This window comes from Rhipicephalus sanguineus, chromosome 2 (assembly GCF_013339695.2).
Source record: "Rhipicephalus sanguineus isolate Rsan-2018 chromosome 2, BIME_Rsan_1.4, whole genome shotgun sequence".
Classification (NCBI taxonomy): domain Eukaryota; kingdom Metazoa; phylum Arthropoda; class Arachnida; order Ixodida; family Ixodidae; genus Rhipicephalus; species Rhipicephalus sanguineus.
The window spans coordinates 19,498,720-19,518,768 of NC_051177.1; the positions used below are offsets into that span (position 1 = coordinate 19,498,720).

The 20,049-nt window shown below is 46.8% G+C and overlaps 1 protein-coding gene across 1 annotated transcript in view; it reads left to right on the forward strand.

Moving 5' to 3' along the window:
• LOC119381078 (putative oxidoreductase GLYR1 homolog) overlaps nucleotides 1–20,049 on the forward strand; it is a 135,693-nt gene that overhangs the window by 94,494 nt on the left and 21,150 nt on the right. Inside the window, 4 exon segments of the mRNA XM_049412150.1 lie at nucleotides 7,293–7,403; nucleotides 7,955–8,056; nucleotides 14,320–14,482; nucleotides 15,433–15,612. Of these exon segments, the coding sequence (XP_049268107.1) occupies nucleotides 7,293–7,403; nucleotides 7,955–8,056; nucleotides 14,320–14,482; nucleotides 15,433–15,612 (556 nt within the window).

Sequence of the window (20,049 nt, forward strand, 5' to 3'; positions counted from 1 at the left end):
GCCATCCCCGGCTACGCCACTGTGTTTCGGGCCGTGGAGGCTTTGGCCATTGACGCGCTCGTTGCGTTGAAAACCGACTACGCGAAATTTTGCACGGCATGCGCCACGCCGAAAATTCCTTGTATGCTACTTTCTACGTGATTATAGAGGTTTAGGTGCATCGTAGGCGCTGCATGTGCCGGTCTGAGCGACTTGCTTTCAGAAGGCACGTCCTCAAAGTTCGGAGCGAGCGGTGTTGCCTAGGCCGGTGGCTGAGCCGCTTGCGTCGCAAGCGCGCGCTGGACGTGGGCCAAGACGAAAGTTAATGGTGTCCGTGGCGGCGTCCGCCTTCTCTTCGAGTCGGCTTCTCCCCAGACGTGGGGGGTGGGAGGGGGGATTGCGCCGCCGAAGTCGTTAGTGTCATCGTTGGCGACGCCGCTGGTGAAGCAATCCGAGATTCTCCGAAGATCTCGCCGGAATATCTATCGGCGACGGGAAGGGCCGGTGTGGTGGACCGCACTGCTCACGCCATTGCGTCAGAAGTGGTCGAAGGAACGTCCATTTATGTGAAGAAAAATAAAACATGCTCTTACTCACGCCCATAAACTGGGGGAATCCTATAATTTTATGCAGCATTGTACCAGTTAGAATGGTAGATGGTACACTCATGAAGTTTAGTAGAGCCCCAGTATATTGGTTAGTAATGATTTTGCCGCCGCCCCCCCCCCCCTTCCGCCGCTCCGCGACAACGCGCCCAGGCAACAGTGGCCTGCCACATCCAGTTGACAAAAAAAAGTTTCCGTGGGTTTTTCTACTCTTTTTTGTCCTGCTGGCTGCCATGAATCCAATCCAATCCTGCTTTGCACTGCAGCCCGATTGCTCCGCGTCATTTGTTGCTTTGTGTTTGGGGTGAGAGGTCAGCTATGCCTATGCAGTCCTACACAGTGGCGAAGAAAATCGAGGTTATTCGATGGCATCGAGAAAACGGAAAGAACGTGCACCAGACGTCTCGACATTTCAAGCTCGACCGGAAGCGGATACGGGAATGGGAGAAGAATTTCGATAATTTTCTGCAGCTAAACTACGGGAAGGCAAAACTTCGTCGGAAGCTCAGTAACGGTGCACCAGTGTTCAGCGAACACATGGACGATGCGCTCTTCGAGTACCTTGAGCGCGAAAGAAGTGCAGAACGTGCCGTCAGCATGGGCGTCCGGAGGGGGGTGCAAGGGGGGCCGGCTGCCCCCCCTTGGAATTGCGGATATTTTTCTATGCAGTTGCGATAAGCTACACAGCTTGATTACCACACTCAGGTCCTGGCCTTCAGGTTTGCCATTCACTTTCGCGCGTTACAAACTACTGACTAATCTTGCCTGTCATGTCACGGCAGTGAAAGAAAGGCTGCCAATGCTGATTGCCCCCCCCCCCCTTGCGTATGCACTCCCCTGCAAAAAGTTCTGCGGACGCCCTGGCCGTCAGCAACTGGATTCTTTCCGAAGAGGCCGTGAAAATTGCCAACAGCATGCAGCTGGGAAAGTTCGTAGCCTCCAGCCGTTACATAAATCGCTGGAAACAGTGGTTCGGCGTTAAAGACGCCCGAGGAACTGTTACAGTACTGTTAATACTATTTGAAAACGGCATTATCTCAATATGGTCAAAAATGTACCGGAGTTCCCCTTCAGTACAACAAAACATGTATTGTTCGCTGGAATTTCGGAAGTGGTTTGCAGTTTCTAGCTTTCTCAACTATGTTAGGGCGTGTATTGGACAAACACATAGCTTCATGTTCGATAGGCTACTGATTCTGTTACATTGAAAAGGCCCAAAATACCATTATCTGAAATATAATTTGATTGCTCTGGCTTACAGACTGGCAAAACATATGAGCAGCCAACTAAGACTGCCAACATTTAATTCGTAATGTCCTCGATATTTGTGAGATAAGGTATTTGTGACAGTCTTGTGAAAGGATGCCATTTTATGTTTGCAACAGTGGTATGTTCATGTTTGTGCTAAATATGATTGACTATACAGTCGAACCCACTTATAACGATCCCACATATACCGATCTATCGGTTATAACGACCATATTTGGGTGCACGTACGATTTTCCTATGCTAACCATTGAAGCTGCGTCCAGATATAGCGAACATTTTTCAAAGCCTCCTACTTTTACAACGAACACTTCAGACACGGTCGCGTTAAAAATATGGTGCATACGAAGCGAAAAAAAGTTAAAATATGCCTTCTAAAGCGTTACAGGGGCGCGCGCTCGCGCGTGCCCCGCTCCAGTTTACTCGCGACTAAGATACCCAGATCGGCGAGCACCGCACGCAGATTTCGGACGCTGCGAGCGAGGTCGCTCACTTTTCAGGCGTTTCTTCAGTGGTAGAATGGCAGTGGGGAAAAAAAATAGTAGGCATCATGAAGCCTTGCGGTCAGCTTTCGCACAGTAACCTTTCCTGACGCCGTTCTCTGCAGCTACGACCGCCTGCGATGAACCAAACAATGCCTTGGAACGCAAGAAGGCATAAATGCAATTGAAGTGATAACCGCGATAACTTTCCATCCCAAAAAGGTTCACTGCGTCCCTAAACTCGTCGACGCCACAATGTGCCGCGAAAAGTCGTCCGTCTTTCCGGTAACGGCAGAGACCGGTCGATCGGTGATTACGACTTCCGCGCGATTGCGGCGATGCCTTCGCGGATAAGCATCAGAAAAGAGCGAAGGCGAGGTGGCGGCCGTCGATGAACGTGCCATTATGCCTTATAGCCGACAACCTTATCACGGTCATCTGTAGATATCTGTTCGGCTGCGCGTGTGGCGTACTACGCCGTACACTGCGGATTGACGGCGGTACGAGCGCGCCATGCTTAGCCATGCTGCCGTTCGCAAGTTCGCCGCCGCCGCGTCGTGCGAGACCGCTTTAAAGTGCACGTCGCTTTGTAGAAACGAAATTAGCTCGCTGTTGTTGAGCGGCGCGGGCACCGAGAAACGTCGATGCACTGACAGCGAGCGTATACTGCGTGTTTGACTAGGTGACAACTCAAGTGAGTCGCGCATCGTCGTGCAGTGCCGCGAGAGCATCGCGGAGACGTAGAGTGCGCGTTGCTTGGAAAATACTTGTTTTCGCCGCGTTGAACGAAGAGGCTAGTCGCCGCACCCGTGCACGGTCCGGAGTGAAGCAAGCACGAAGAACGTACAAACGCGCGCATACGGCATACAGCAAGCGGCCCGGCAGTGACTCCGCGACCCGAGTAGGCGACGCTCTGCACGCAACTAGCCAGGGATGATCGGCTCCACGTCGCGGTACCGCGCTTCGGTGAAACGGTGTCGGCTCATTGCAAAGGCGGTTAATTCACTCGTGAGCACGCAGCGGGCGTCGCTTCATGACGCGAAAAGGCTTAGCTTGTCACCGAAGGGGTTGTTAGCACTTTAACAAAAGTGCACAAAAAAAAACGGCTTGGCCGCTAAGCGCACGTTTTTAAGGGCGAGTCCATATACAACGAACTACTGATATAACGACCACTTTTCGCGACACTTTCGAGTTCGTTATAAACGGGTTCGACTGTAGTACCATGCAGTGCAACAGGAAATATATACCTCGTGCAACTGGAACGAGTGTTTTTTCTGCAAATCGAAGAAGCACGGCACACGCGCCTGCGACGCCGACCTCTCTATCACTTCTAAGAAAGAGATGCTGACTAAGGACAACCGCTGCTATCGATGCACGTCACGAGGTCATCCGGCACGGTCCTGCCAAGTCAAACTCACGTGCTCGAGCTGTCATGGGAGGCACGCATCAAGCATGTGCGACCCTAACTACAGGAAGAACATGGCAGTGACACCTCGACCAGTGGACGCCTCCGGAAGCACAGTAGGAATAGTGTCATCACAGTCGGTTATGCTGTGCGACAAGAATTCACTGAGCGGGAGCGAGATAAATGACAGAGAAGTATACTTGCAGACCTTTCGCGCCTTTGTCGTGAAAGATAACAGTTCAAGATATGTCCGAGGGATTCTCGACGGAGGCAGCCAGCGATCCTTCGTCACGGAAGAGCTCGTCAGGAAGTTACACCTGCAGGTACTGGGAGAAACACGGATTGCACTGAACACGTTTGGCTGCGCATCACCAAGTACTGCGGAAAGACGGAAGGTTGTAGAAGTTCCCCTGCGCAGCCAGCACTCTTCCGACACCCGCATAGTGCGTGCAATTGTTGTCCCAGCTATTTGTCACGACATTGCTTCCCCGAAAGCTGACAGCCACATCCTTCAGAACCTGCGGCTCGAAGGGAAATTCATCGCGGACGAAAAGAAGTTCGACGCCGAGACGGAAAATGGCCTCAGCTTGTTGATAGGAGCTGACCATCTTTGGCAAGTAATGTCTGGAGAAATTGTAAAGAGCGCAGAAGTTCCAGGACTGGTAGCGATCGACACAGCGTTTGGATGGACGCTACAAGGACCCAGTCAGCAAAAAGCCTTTCTGGACTGCGACTCCAGCCTCATGGTCTGCATTCTAAAAGTACAAGCAATTGGTGATGACGAAACAACCTCATCAACAACATTCCATGAAGGTCTGCGCATCTATGAACAGTCAAAGGCAATCATGAGAGATGCAGGCATGAACCTCAGAAAGTGGAAGACCAATAACCATCAGCTGCAGAACATTTTCGACAACCAGGAGGAGCAAGTAGAAGGAGGATCCAGAGAAGCAGCTGCGGTCTTGGGAATGCAATGGGATATAGAAAAGGACTACTTCAAGTTTTCTTCCAAATCTGTGGCACAATATTTAGTCGCTGGCCAGCCCGACACGAAACGTACTCTACTAAAGGCTGCTTCTCGAATTTATGACCCGCTTGGCATTCTATCGCCTTTCACCGTAACAGCGAAGCTTTTGTTTCAACGCCTTTGGGTTTTAGGCCGTTCCTGGGATGATCAATTACCCGAGGAGATCAAGACGCAGTGGACAGCCTGGTGTGCGGACGTGATTCAGCTTGGCCACATAAAGATTCCGCGCTGCGTGAGAGACGGGCTTCATGGAGCAGTGAAGAGGCTGAACTGCATATATTCGTCGACGCCAGCCTGAAGGCTTATGGAGCATGTGCCTATTTGAGAGCATTCGACGAAGCCGGGAACTCGGCTACTTCACTGATAGTAGCGAAGTCAAGAGTGGCACCTATTAAGACATTAACACTACCAAAGCTCGAGCTTATGGCCGCGGTAGTGGGAGCCAGATTGCTAAAGTACATTTGTTCCTCATGGGATTCAAAAGATTTCCACTGCGTCATGTGGACTGACTCTATGATCACATTGAGCTGGATCCGCGGTGACCATAGCAAGTTGAGTCAGTTTGTAAAACACAGAGTGACTGAAATAGCAAAAGCTACTGAACCAGTGCTATGGCGCTACTGCCCGGGTGAAGACAACCCGTCAGATGTACTGACTAGGGGCATACCTTTGAAGACTCTACGTGCATGTCGCTGTTGGTGGTATGGACCTGAATGGTTGTCCCAGCCTAAATCAAACTGGCCTACCGAACCGAACCAGTGCACACCGATCAACGAAGAGGCAGAGATTGACACGCAACATGTATTTCTTCAAGCATCATCCAGGAAATTACACCCTTTGATTGATTTAAGCAAGCACAACAATCTGCAGAAGCTCCTGCGCGTCACCGCCTGGGTCTTCCACTTTGTGGATCGATGCCGTTGTATTCAAACATCGCTCAGCGAAACAATTTCGACACTGGAGCTATGCAAGGCTGAAAGGTTTTGGGTACAACGAGTTCAACTCGAAGTATTCGCGAAGGACGTCGAACAGCTTCAACTTGGAGACACTCTCTCAAAACACTCGAAGCTGCTCGATCTTCACCCTTTCTTGGACCAAAGCGGACAGCTTCGGCTTGGCGGACGACTTGAAAGAATCGACGCTACGTATGACGAAAAGCATCCGGTCATACTACCACAGAGGCATCCCTTCACGGCTTTGGTAGTGACAGAGGCTCACTGCAGAGCTTTGCATGGTGGTGTGGCAAGCACTATGATGCAAATACGACAGCGTTATTGGATTATCCGCGCTCGACAAGAAGTGAAACGAATCATTAATGCTTGCTTCCTCTGCCGAAGGTACAACATGAAACCTGGAAACGTACAATATGCGCCGATGCCTGAGGACCGGCTTCTCTCGTCACGACCGTTTGATGTAGTGGGATTGGACTTTGCAGGTCCACTATATATAAAGCAACAGGAGCTACATGGTGATGCATCGAAAGCTTACATCCTGCTGTTCACCTGTGTGACGACGAGAGCAGTACACCTTGAACTGACGAGTGCGATCTCGACAAGCGCTTTCTTACTAGCGTTCCGCCGGTTTCTGGCTCGCAGAGGGGTACCAGCAACACTGTACTCTGACAACGCTCTTGCCTTTAAGAGAGCATCACGGGACCTCAGGAACATCTGGAATGTCATGAAGAGCTCTCCGTTCGCGTCTTTCCTACTGACCTATCGCATCGAATGGAAGTTTATCGTTCCGGGTGCACCTTGGTGGGGTGGTTGGTGGGAGAGGCTTGTCCGAACAGTGAAGTCATCGTTGCGCAAGGTGATGGGAAAGAGCAAACTCACCAGCGAACAAACCGAGACGATGCTACTGGAGGTTGAAGCAGTTGTTAACTCAAGACCATTGACCTACACGTATACGGACGCCAAAGAGCCTTCTCCGATATGTCCGGCGCATTTTCTTGTTGGACGTTCCTTGCTAGCTTCTCCAGAGCGGCCCAACAATGACTACGATGCTATAAGTCCTCAGACTACTCGAAGTGACATCAGCAAGAAGTTGAGACACAGACAGAAGCTGATAGATCACCTGTGGATGCGATGGAAAAAAGAGTATTTGCTAGAACTGCGGGCACTTCACCTATACCCTGCACATCCCAGCAGCTGTCTACGAGTAGATGATGTGGTAATCATCGAAGAGCCTGGCATTTCTCGGGGTGTTTGGCCCCTTGGGCGAGTCACAGACGTTTACCCGGGTCAAGATGGCATAATCCGAGCTTGCCGGGTGAAAGCCCAAGACGGAAAGTTTTTAAGAAAGCCAGTACAGAAATTGTACAAGCTCGAATTGAGCGACACTACTGGGGGGCGGGAGTATGTTGAAAAAGAAAAGGAATAAACGCGTGCAGGCGAGCACTGCAGTAGAAGAAGAAGAAGTTGGAACGATGAACGGCAGTCTGTGTGGTTCCTTTGCTGATCGATAGTTTCTTTACACCTTGGAATATCTTGCATTAGTTAAATATATGTCGCTTTTCTTTTTATGTGCAGTGTCGAGACTTTGTAAAAGCGGGTGCATACAAGGGATTAACCCCTGCCGATGTCGTCGCAGCATCTGACATCACGTTTTGCTGTGTATCGAATTCTCATGCAGCCAAGGAGGTAAACAAGTTTTGTATTTTTTTCTCTTGTGCTTTTTTAATGTCTTTCAACTGGCACATTGTACACATTATGCAAAATGAGTCGGTAATGCATCTATACCTATGGAAAATATTTTTTCTCTCTTTATGGTCACTCTAAAGGTTTTTGGATATGCAGTAATAAAAATTGATCATGGAAGGTCGCACTTGGCTAAACGTTTTGATTCTCAAAGGTTTAACAAAACCCAATTCTGTGGTATTTTTTCTAGCATAAAATGCTTGCCATTCTGCGCACATTCACAAAGTTTGATGCATTGAAATGCCAAAGCAACAAAGCTGGTTAGACCAAGAAGTGTAAAGAAGAAAGTCACAAGAATACCGTTGTATCCAAAGCGTATCAACTTTATATCTCATTGCTACCATGACCCATTACTTTGCCAAGAGTAACTACCGTAAAATCCAGAGCAAGCACCCCCTCCCACCATTCATTCACTGTGCTCGGAATTTTACGGTAATATAAGTGGGTCACAATATAAGTGATAACCATTGCAAATCTGTTCTGTTGCTCTCCAGATGGTGTTCGGAAATTGTGGTGTTTTGCATGAGATTAAAGACAACAAGGGCTATGTAGAGATGACGTCCATAGACCCTGACACATCGCAGGACATATCAGAGGTAAGTGCTGTCTGAATATCAAATGCAGGGTTAGATACGACTAGTTTAACCAGATTAATTTTAGTCGCTTTGCCTGGTGCACATTTGTTTTATTAGTCAAACCTCTTAAACATATGTTGTGTACAACAAGCAACTGCATATGTTTTGCTTTAAATCGACCCTATGAACACCTTATGCACGTGCTTGCATTTCTTTTTTGAAGGTGTACATTAGCTAAGTATCCAATCTGTAGCTTTAGGGCAATACACACACCTGCGTAGCTGCACACTTTGTGGGTGCTGTGGCTGACGATGAATGATGGCCGAGTCCTTTGTAATGGGTGCGAAGCTTTACACCACTCACTCATTACCCATTTCGCATGTTTTTAGGCCTGGTGTGACTCTGCACTTCTGCCTTGCTATATGACGTCTGTCAATGTGACTCCTCCCCGACGTGACACCTGTATAGGGTCTTTTTCCAAAGCAGTTTGAAGCACTGGTGTGGCTCTGTGGTAGAACACTTGACTGCCATGTAAAGTGCCTGGGTTTGATTCCAGCTCGAACCTTCTTTTTTTTAAGTTCGCGCGTCAGAGGTCATGTGAGGTTCTGTGCCACATGCTGCATTTTTGAAGGCCAGCGTTTGATGAGGTACTTAAGGCTTTCGCCTTAATACTTTATAGATACCGAGAATTGGAGACTTCACAGTTTCTTCCAGAGTCATTTTGCTGAATTTAGCTTAATTGAATGGGTATATAGATATTGGGCTATAAGTTCATTCACTGCGCACCCGCAGGGGCATCATGTGTAGCGCTTAGGGAACCTTAGCTCAGTAGCACTTTCAGCTTTGGCTGTGCTACACGCAATCACTCAGTAGGTTGATTGGCCTTGTGCCCGTGCACAAGCTTAAGCTGTTTTATCCTCTAAGGGCACACAAACTTGGTGGGCATCCATGGTAGTTGCTGGCAAATCACCTGCACACCCAAACCACTTCATTCTTAATTACTAGTATATAGTCAATGAGTGTGTGTGAAGCACAAGCTTGCAGCCTTGTACACCTGATGGCTAGGACTAAGCAGCAAGGTTTGTTAACACTTTCAGCAGGGGCGTAGCCAGGGGGGGGGGGTCAAATCCCCCCCCTGAAATTCAGTTTTGCTTGCGTATATATACACACGCACATACAAATGCACGCACGAACATACATACATAAAGTATGGTTGACCCCCCCCCCCCCCCCGAAAAAATTTCTGGCTACGCCCCTGACTTTCAGGACTGCACCTACAGCCCGTCAGTCATATATGATCGTTTGTTTTTCACGCACTGCCAAGCTCAAATTTTTGTGCACTGGAACATGTTGCGCCATCTACTCAGTGTTTGAAGAGCTAGTCTTTTGATTCTCAAGCAGTTTCCGGGTGTGGTCGTGGTTGAGGCGGACGAAAATGGCATCAGGTTCACGTCTTATCGCGCAAAAGGACTACATGAACCTCGTGATTCCACTGTTTCAGCAGTTCTGTTAATTGATGATCCTTGTAGTGAAGAGTTCAAAGAAGACTTTGGAAGCTCTAGTTTTAGTTCGGACAGTAATTCGGGAGGAAATGAACCTGGAACTTCCAGAAGTGGTCAACATTGCATTTAGTTTTGCTTTCAGTGCACTCTTGAACAAGCACGCACACCTGCTACATGATGTTATCATTTCTCAACAAGCTGCAGTAATGATACCCTGCCACTGGCGCAGTAGCGGATCTAGTACATTTTAAAGAGATGGGTGCCTGGTGTGTACCTTGAGGAAGATGTGGGCGTGGCACTCGAGCAAAAGAATTTCACTGCTATGGACTTCTTTCGGTTCTTCACAACACTAGTAAATGAAACTGTTTGCGACCACACCAATAAATATGGCTGGACCCACGTGTTCGAAAAAAGCCCACTTGCTTTGATGGCTCATGGGAAGAAGGGACCCCAAATGAAATGACGAATTTTGTCAGCCTCATTGTTTACATGAGCGTCGTCAAGATTCCTCAGCTGAAGCGGTACTAGAGTGTGGGAAACCTTTACAGTGGTCTGCACCCGTGACAAACAATGCTGCGGCGCGGTTTTATAGCTTTGTTCGCAATGCTCCAAGTTGCAGTATTGTATGATGTCAGACAGGTGTCCCGAGCCAAGCTCTGGTCCGTGTGGTGGCCCAGGGAGCACGTCAATGCGGTGTCGGCGAACTGTTCCAGCCACATTGGGGTCTGTCTGTTCATGAACAGATGGTCAAGTCAAAGGGTGAATCCAACAATACATGAAAGATAGGGTCACGAAATGGGGCTATAAGATGTGGCTCCTAGTTGACCCCGGCACAGGATACACGGTACATTTCACTGTCTACACTAGCAAGCGTGAGCAGCCAGGACCCCATGGATTAGCTTTCGGTGTAGTTTGCCAGCTGTGTGTTGAATACTTAGATCAAGGGTACCGATATTCATGGACAACATTTACACATTGACATGCCTCATCTCGGAACTGCATGAAAAGGTTGCCGAGGGTTTTCCGCTGAACTCAAAGATGAAATCAAGAATTCGACAAAATCTCGTCTGCTCAGGATGAACAAGAGTGAACAAGGCTTCCGTGTGAAAGCCAAAGCGTTGTTATATTTTAACGAAACCTCTTTGGTCGGCATTCATTATTTTTATTTCTGCCACAACCTCAAAGATGCATGATGTGAAAAAAAGTGACGTGGCAACATTAGATGGTTGTGTAATCGCAATGTCTTGTATCTTCGGTGGAAAGACCGTCGTGTTGTCATTATGCTGAGTACTATCCATACAGCAAACGATACGGTCCCGATGACCATCACGTTCTACAGAATGATCTTCAGCTTATTTTGAATTAATGTAAAACTTGGTTAACGACCCTAAATTCATCTAAATGCAAAGTAATCTCTCTTACTCGTAAACACTCAGTCTCAAAATTTTCTTATTGCATAAATAACAACCCAATTTCTCCGGCCACTACATACAAGTGCTTAGGAATTCAGCTGACGTCAAACCTTTCCTGGAACCTTCACGTTACAACCATATGTGCTAATGCTTCGAAGCCATTGGGGTACGTACGTCGAACCCTGAGAAATTCTCCCTCCAATATTCACAAGCTAGCTTTTGAGGCATTTGTTCGCCCGCAGCTGGAATATGCCTTTCCAATATGGTCACCCCATCATAACAACTTGATCAGTTTATTAGAATCTGTACAAAATAGGGCCGCTAGGTTTATCTCTAATAACCACATTTACAAATCAAGCACCTCACGAATAAAACATGATAGTTCACTTCCGGTCCTCGGTACTTGCCGGGACTTTGCACTCTTGTCATTGTTTCACAAATACGTCTATGCTGGTAAAAAATCTTCCTTGCGGCTTGAAGTTTCATCTTGCACATCTCGCAAATTACATAATCACCTCAATTTCACTCGCATGTACAGAAGCACTCACGCATTCAAGTCATCGGCGCTTCCTCGTGCCATTCGGCTGTGGAATGCACTTCCACATTCCATTGTGTCCGAAAAAAATCCCAAGAAATTTCGTCATCTCATCATTTCACACTCCTCTGCATAACCTTGACAAAACGCATAACGCTTTTTTTTTCTTTGCTACTTGTGTTTTGTTAGCTCTCTTATGTTTGAGTTCGTTATTTCTTTTTGCTCGATCATTGTACCCTTATGTTTTTACTATGCATTACCTGCGCGTGTACGAAATGTATCTGTTGATGTTCTCTCTAATTGTAATAATTATTTATAGCGTTGAACTGCTCCTTTTCTCTTTTCGCCTCTACAATTATTGTTAGCCAATATTTTAATGTGTTTAAAAAGGGATATGTGTGTTTTGAGCCATTTGATCCTGTATGATATGTATTCATTATGTGTGATCATTTATTTTTTCTGATGCCTCCCTTACTTACCCAATGCCTCTAACGAGGCCTGTAAGGACTCTAAATAAAATAAAATAAAATAAAGAAGGGAATAAAGGAGGAAATACTTAGGCTCAAATTTCTGTCATGAAGCCATTGCTTATACATGATTACAATGCTGGAATGCTAGTAGTTGATAAATCAGATCAGATGATTGGCTATTACAACGTCCTTATGAGAAGTGTGCAGTGGTGGAAGGCACTGTTGTTTCGCTGCATTGATATTGCATGTGTGAATAGTTTTGTTTTATTTGAAGCACACCGTAAATTGCACCTAGAGATCCCTGAGCTGGTAAGGAACACTGGATATGTCCATCTATCATTCAAAGAAGAGCCTGTTCAACAGCTTTTCAATCTTGATTGCGCCAAGCTAGCTCGTACTACTCCACCACCCTCCACAAAACACACGGTCCACAAGCCGGAAAAAGCAGAAAGACGTAAAAACTGCAAGCTTTGCATTGAAAAGAAGAAAACTGAACTCAAAGCTGATGTTTTTTGCAGAACATGCAATGTGCACTTGTGCTTCACCACTTCACGGAATCGTTTCGTTTAGTGGCACAAGAACCGTGGGAACAGAGTGCTGATCGGTGCACCGATGCTGGAGAACACTTGAGACCGCTATAGATAGGCCTGCTAAATGTTTACTGTTAGATTTTTAAGGAACAAGGCAGGGTGAATAATTTTGTAAATCTTGTATTTTTCATACTACAGATTTTTACTTGTACAGTAGAACCCCGCTGATACGTTTTTGAAGGGACCGTAGGAAATAAACGTAAGAGACGGGAAACGTAAGAGCCGAAAAACAGGAAAAACGGCAAAATATTTAGTGGTACTGAATTTTATTTCAATTCTTACGAGCAGCACGAAAATTGGCGCGCTCAGCCGCGATCTAGTCGATGGATAGAAACGCGGAGCTTAGGACGGCCTTATCCACAGAAATGTAATCAACGTATGTGATTTTTTTAACACCAACAGCTGTAGGCATGAAAAAACTAAGCACACGCAATCACAACCGGCGCGGCGAGTCCGACCGCGAACCGCACGCACGACCATGCGAGCTCCAACCAGCTCGAACTCCTCCCGTTCTCCGACAAATAACGATGATGATGAGTCTACGCTCTACGCCAACGCGATGGCAGAAGTGAATGCCAATCTCGAAGGCCTTGCTTTCGCAAGCAATTACGTCATACACGCCATGTTTGTGCAATGCAAATCTCAGAGGCTATGTTTTTGTCAATAGTAAATGCCAATCTCGAAGGCCTTGCTTTCGCGAGCAGTTACGTCATAGACGCCATCTTTGCAATTTGAATCTCGAAGGCCATGCTTTTGTTTGCATCAATTGAAAGATTCTGTTGCTTGCGCCTCTCATGCGGCTAATATTACGGTCAAACGAGGCCAAGCTGCGTGAAAATGCGCCATGGCCGCTCTCTTTGGTAGTCACTCGGTCGGCTCCGGGCGTACTTCGCGACGTATCATACGGGAACGGTCCGACAGTTACGACGTAACAGCGGGGTTCCCAATACATTGTATCCTATGGGAGCTATGCCGGGACCGGCGGAAAACGACGTAACAGCCGGGGAAACGCAGCAGTGAGGAACGTAAGAGCGGGGTTCTACTGTATATGCATGCCTTTTTTAACAATGTTATGTTGTTTCCTGAGCAAATTGTCGCTTAGAAATTTTTTGTTGATAATAACTGGAACATTTATTGAGAATGTTTCTTTTGGGCGTGAAAGAACATCTAATTATAGCTGCATTTTGATATATTGTACATAAAGATACTGCAATTAGTTCCATTTAATAGAAATGTCTTGCTAACATCCTTCAGAACTGCTTGTTTTTCCCTGGTCTTGAAAGTGTTGAGAGTTGGCAACCAAAGTTGCAGCTTAGTCAGAAAACACAAGCAGCCTTGGTGCCGTGTGCAGTTTCCACAGGAAGTTCTATGGTGATAGTTAGGGTGTTGAACCAAATGGGAACTGGAACAAAAAACCAGAGATGAACCACTGTATTCAACTTTGCCAAAACCAAACCGTTATTTTTCTGCCATCGGATTGGACTATAACTCACTGGAGAAAAGTTGCAGACCTGAGGTTCCTGCCTGACAAAAGGAGTGGGCCAATACCGAAGGCAGCTGAAAGAAATGGTAGCTGTCATAGGAGGGTAATGCCAGAAACTAGGGCGTGGCACACATGTCAGACATTTCAAACAGCAACATTGGCATGAGAGAAGCTTGCATCATGATCACATTATCTCGCTTACTTTTAACATAAAGGCTTATCTATTCCTAAACGTTAACGATTTTATTGCAGTAAGAGTTGTGTTCACATGTAGGGTAATCCTTGATTCCAGGCTATCATGCTCAGAGGTGGGCGGTACCTAGAAGCACCAGTTTCAGGCTCAAAAAAGCCTGCCGAGGATGGTACCCTCATCATCCTGGCTGCAGGTGACCGATCACTTTTCAACGACTGTGCCAGCTGCTTTGAGGCTATTGGCAGGCATGCGTTCTACTTGGGTAAGTAGATGCTTCTCAACAGAGATCTGTGCAAACAGCGTTCAGTTTATGTATATTTTCATGATTTACAAGTGGCTGGCAGTTCCTGAAAACCTATAGATGCAATGAATAACTTGCGTGATCAGTGTTTGCTGTAGTGCACTCTCTTCGATCAGTGCAACTGGCATTTCTGTCCTACAAAATATATTATCTGCCAGTGTCTTCATCGAAATTAAAAGAAAAGTCTCACCCACACTGGAGTAGTGATGGCTGCTCACTTTCATTACGAACTATGAATGTTTCACAATGTCTGAAGGTACATGCAAAGAAGAAGACCACATGTACACAGCTCTTTAAAATGTGCGCATTCATGGCACGAAGGTGACCACATCAGGAGGCCCTCCATAAAATATATATATATATCTATATATATATATATATATATATATATATATATATATATATATATATATATAGTGTTCATCAAGCGCTATTATCGTCGACGAGGCTTTGATTGATAAAACGGCTTGCCAGCTCACCTTAGTGCGTTAACTTAGGCATTGTCAAATTTTTATGTTCTTTGTATATGTAATACCTCTCTCTGATGTGTCCAATTCTATGCAGATGTTGTAACAACTGCATATGTGTTCACTCCATTTTATGTACATAATGCTATAACTTCTGCCCTTTTCTTCCATTGTCTTGTATTTTCGATGCTCCGTATCCGACTCTGCTAAAACCCCAGTAATTGTGGTTGCAGTACCAATAAATAAATAAACAAATGCCACCACCATTTCAATGGTTTAGAACCAACAGCGTTTGCTTCTATTCATCTGTGCAGTATTCAGAGTGCCACTGTGTTCTTCTCGCAGAAGCATGCTGAACAATCTTCCTCAAAGCGTCCCTCGTGGACAACATGCTGTCCACCACTGAGCGGCGATGTTTTTTTTTTTGTGTGTGTGCGTGTGCAGGGGAGGTGGGCAATGGCTCCAAGATGAGCCTCATCCTCAACATGCTGCTGGGGACAACATTAGCGGGTCTTGCAGAAGCCATGGCTCTGTGCGATCGGGCTGAGCTGTCCCAGAAGGATCTATTGGAGATACTTGAACTGGGTGACCTCAACTCGGCAGTCATCAGTCAAAAAGGCCAAGGTGAGGGTTTTTTCACTGCCTTTTTTAAAAGGCCCCTAAACCACCTAGAAGTCCAAATTTAGTTGTGGCGTTGCAGCTGTGCACAAGTCTTCAACAAACACGCAGCCGTGAGAATTTTTCGAAACGGTGCTGTAATAGCGGAGTTACATGCGTTTGATGATCCCAAGATAGCCCCCGCCCGCTTCTCTCTCTGCTTCACTAAGCTTCATGCTCGTCTCTCCTCTTCGGCGAATGCTCCTCCTCGTCATGTGAGGAGGAGAAAGAGCGGCGAGCACGCATACGTGCAAGCAGACGAACAGGCTATTTTTGTGGATTACTTGACCAGACACAAATAGTGAAGTCACAGCCAATGGGGATTACCGAAAGGCTCGGAGAGGACAAGAGATTGTTTCTTGGAATTTGTGGCGCACCCATGGCTCGTAGCACTGCTGCATATCGCATTGTTTATCGTGAAAGCATTCTGAACTCTATGTGCATGTTTGCTTGAAATTTTAAAAAATTATCGGAGGTGGTTTAGGGGCCCTTTCGGTTGTTCAGACTGAGTGAGTTTGTAAAATAAATTATTAGGGGCCCATACTTTAAAGCATTCCATTTTATCTGTCACTCTTTATCATCTGTGGAGTAGACGATGCAAACCCAGTCAGGACGGCTGTGCAGCAGCTGCGTTGCATGAGGCTGCATTGCACGAGGTAGAGCCACTGCACAGGACGTCTGACTTGCTGACCGTTCGACAGCAGTATCGGGAAGGAGCATGCAATACCGTCTTTTCCCGGAAACTCCTTAATGACCCGACCCGTCTTCCATGTAAGAGGCGGCGTATTTAGATCCTCTACCAGGACAAGGCCATCAGGTTTTACGTTAGATGACAGCGTAGGCTTGCTGTGGTGAGCAGCGCACAGGAACAGAACATATTCCTTCTTCCACCGCCTCCATATGTCCCTAAGTAGATGTTCCTGATACCGCGCACTTTGTCGAAGGTTGGACGCAGCGGCATTGAGGGCAAGGTTTTCTCATTCTGTGGGAAGAGTGACGAAAACGCTTGCCGACATAAAGAGGGATGGTGTCAGAACGGCTCTGGATGTGACGTCATCCTCCAAGCACATGAGCAGACGACAGTTAACTGCCGCCTCGACTTTCACTATCATGGTGAGCAGCTCGTTATAACGCAAGCTGCTTCATCCGAGGCAACACTTGAGTTCTTCCTTAAAGGGACACTAAAGGCAAATAACAATTTATGTCAAAGTGAAAGGTGAATGTTTGAGAATACCTAAAACATCAGTATTATCAACAGCAGTCCTCTACTAATCGAGAAATTAAGGTAAATGTAGGACATCATATGCGCCACCAGTGGGGACATTTTGGAATGAGCCCGATGACGTCAAGAATCTCGAGTACAATTAATCACCAGTACTCAAACTACATATAATAAAAAAAAAATAACATTTCGTACATTACAAGACGTAATAAAATGCTGCTTGTGCGTTTCTGTTTTATTCATGGAAAAAGAACTTGGCGTTACCAAGGAGAGCGGCGCGAGTGGTTTAAAAGTTCCATTTTCGCCGGGCTGCTCTCCGTTTTCGCTGCCACGTCTCAGGGGTAGTTTCATTATCACGTACTGTTGCGTGTGCTTTGTACACTCATAAAAGCCACTCTGGCGGAAAGTTCGACAAAATGCCGCGTCCCTGTTATGCTGCTGGGTGCCTAAATGGTGTGCGCTGCTTGAGCAGCAGCAGCAGCTGCAGCAAAGAAACCTACATGACTTTCCGATGGGTGCTGCAAATAAACCCCTACGCCGTGCCTCTGCGAACCAAGAAATCTGCATGTGTGCTCGTTGTGCTTTCGTGCAGAGAATTGCGAGATCAACTACAACTTGGGCAAGGCTTGTAATGTGCCCTTCAGAGCAGAAACCGACGTGTCGGCTGCTGGGCAGTAGAGGCAGGTAACGTTAGGCAAGGCAAACGCTACATCAAGAGGCCCTTTCCGGGCGGGTGATTTGAAGTGCACTAACGCTGTGTGGACCACTAAAATGTGATTTTCTTTTAAAATAATCATTTCCTTGGCATGAAACAAGCACTACAAGGTTTCTGGAATGCTATTTCAGCAATCAACGCCGACTTAACATTTGGCTTTAGTGTCCCTTTATTAGTGTGAATGACTTGTTCCCAAAAGCCTCCCCACCACAGTGCGCATTCAACTATGAAGCGCCACTGGGCTCTGCGAGAACGGCATAGTCCTGAACATCGTCTTCGAAGAGGGAGCACAAATGCTTCACAGTGCAGCAACATGCTTTCGCACTATCAAGTACACAATTGCAGGTATTCCACGTCGTGCTGCAAAGCTCTTGAAAGCAAGTAGAAATGCTCGTGTTGTCAAATCTGTTGTCAGTTCCAGGTGTACTGCCCTTGTTACAGCACAAAAAAAAAAAAAAGAACATTGTACACCTTCCCCGTCGAGGCTAATTCATCACAGCAATAGAGTGGCCCACAGAAATCAGTTCCAAGCACTTCATACAGTGTTGCCTCACTAATTCTTTCTTTTGGCAAAGGCAATACAGGGGCACCTTCGGGGGAAGTAGGAACCATCGTCGGCATGGTAAGCACGCTTTTAGAACGTGCTTTACTGTACAACTCCCCTTGACGATGCAAAAGCGCTACCAAAGGTCTAGGAGGGTGAACTGAATTCCACCATGTAAGAGTCGTTTGTGCATTGCGTCAACCAATAGACAAGTGACTTGGTGATCAGCAGGAAGCAAGATCAGATGCATCAGCTCCTCTGGCGCGTCAAGCTGCTGCAGCCTGCCTCCTACACAAAGTAGTCTACCACGGTCAAGAAACGGTTGTAAGGTAAACGTACTGGATAACTTGAAAACTCGTCCTTCTTCCATGGCCATGATTTCACTTGCGTATTCAGTGTGTTGGACCAACTTCAACCAATACTTCTCTGCCTTGTTCAACTCTGAAGCCATCAGTGGTCCTGCCTGAAGATGGCTTCTACAACTAGGCGTTCCAGCAGAAAGTCGTGATCCAAACACTAACTTGTAGTAATCAGTATATGCATTCATAGTTTGCAACTTCAAGCAGAGGCTCACGTGGGGGCGCAGAGCGTATCACTACTGCGGTGGGGCAAGCTGATGTCAATTCAATGGTCTTCGAAGGACCGGTCCACCACGGCGGCTTGCGCATCAATGACACGGCTGCGACTCCACGTGTGAGCAAATCCACCAGATTATCATTGTTGCACAGTGCCTCCAAGAATACCCCAAAGTCAAACATTGTATTTCAAAAACACGGTTTATCATGAGTCTCCCATCGTTTAGCATCAGCCACAATCCATTGTATGGCTTTCAATGAGGCGTTAAAAAAAAAGAACCCGATAGGTGGCCGTTTCTGTAATTCCTCGTAAGTAGTTCAACAGCCTGGCAGCCAACAAGCACGGAAGCAGCTCTAGACATGGCAGCGAGGTAGTCTTGAGCTGCGCGACCCTGCTCTTGCTCATAAGCATCTGAACCTTGTATGTTTCTCGCGTGTCGATGGCTACCCCATATGCCAGTGGGCTTGCATCGCTGAACAGGTGAAATTCAAATGGTGGAACCTGGCAAGGAGTGGAACAAACAGTGCGGTGTTGAATGCGCAGCGATGCAAGCGTAGGTAATTCGGAGGTCCAGGTTTTCCACTGCCTATCAATGCCTTTCGGTAATAGATCGTCACACGGTGAGTTCATTTGCCACAGTTGGAACAATAATTTCGCCCGAATGGAGCAATGAGGCCTAACAGATCGTAAAGTCTAACGAATGACTGCAGAATGGTGCGTTTCGTGGCTCTGTGCGCACAGACATACGCGGAAACGGCCTTGGGGCTAATCACGATGTCGTCATCATTGCAGTCCCATACTAAGCCGAGCAACTGTTGTTTCTCTGGTTTTTCCAATGTTGCCGATAGAAGTGTTGTCCTTGAGGAATTGACGACAAAGAACACTCGAACTGGAGCACCACTTTCTCTGCTCCATACTTGCATGTGGTAAAATAGTCAGTGCTACTTGCGTCTGGTAAGTTGGTAGATTTCGAGAGCCTCTTCGTCGGTGGAAGCTCCTATGAATAGGTCATCTGCGTGGAAGGCTTTCTGTAGGCGTGTAGCTTCTTCCACGTTTCAAAGTAATGCTGCAAAGTAGCAGCCGGAAGGAAAGGGCTTGATGATGCCCCGAAGGGCACACGAGTCATTCACCATTCGACGATGGAAGGTAGTATCCAGTCTTCGTCAGTGAATCGATTGACCCATAAAAAGCAGAGCGTCGCAGTCTTCTTCTTGTATGGAAATTTAGAGGAAAGCCTTCCGGATGTCCGCTGTCAGAATAATTGGGCTTATTCTCAACTGTACCAGGAGTAGCAAAAGCTCAGCACCAAGTTTGACCCCCTTGTCAGAGATATCAGACAAGGGGTTG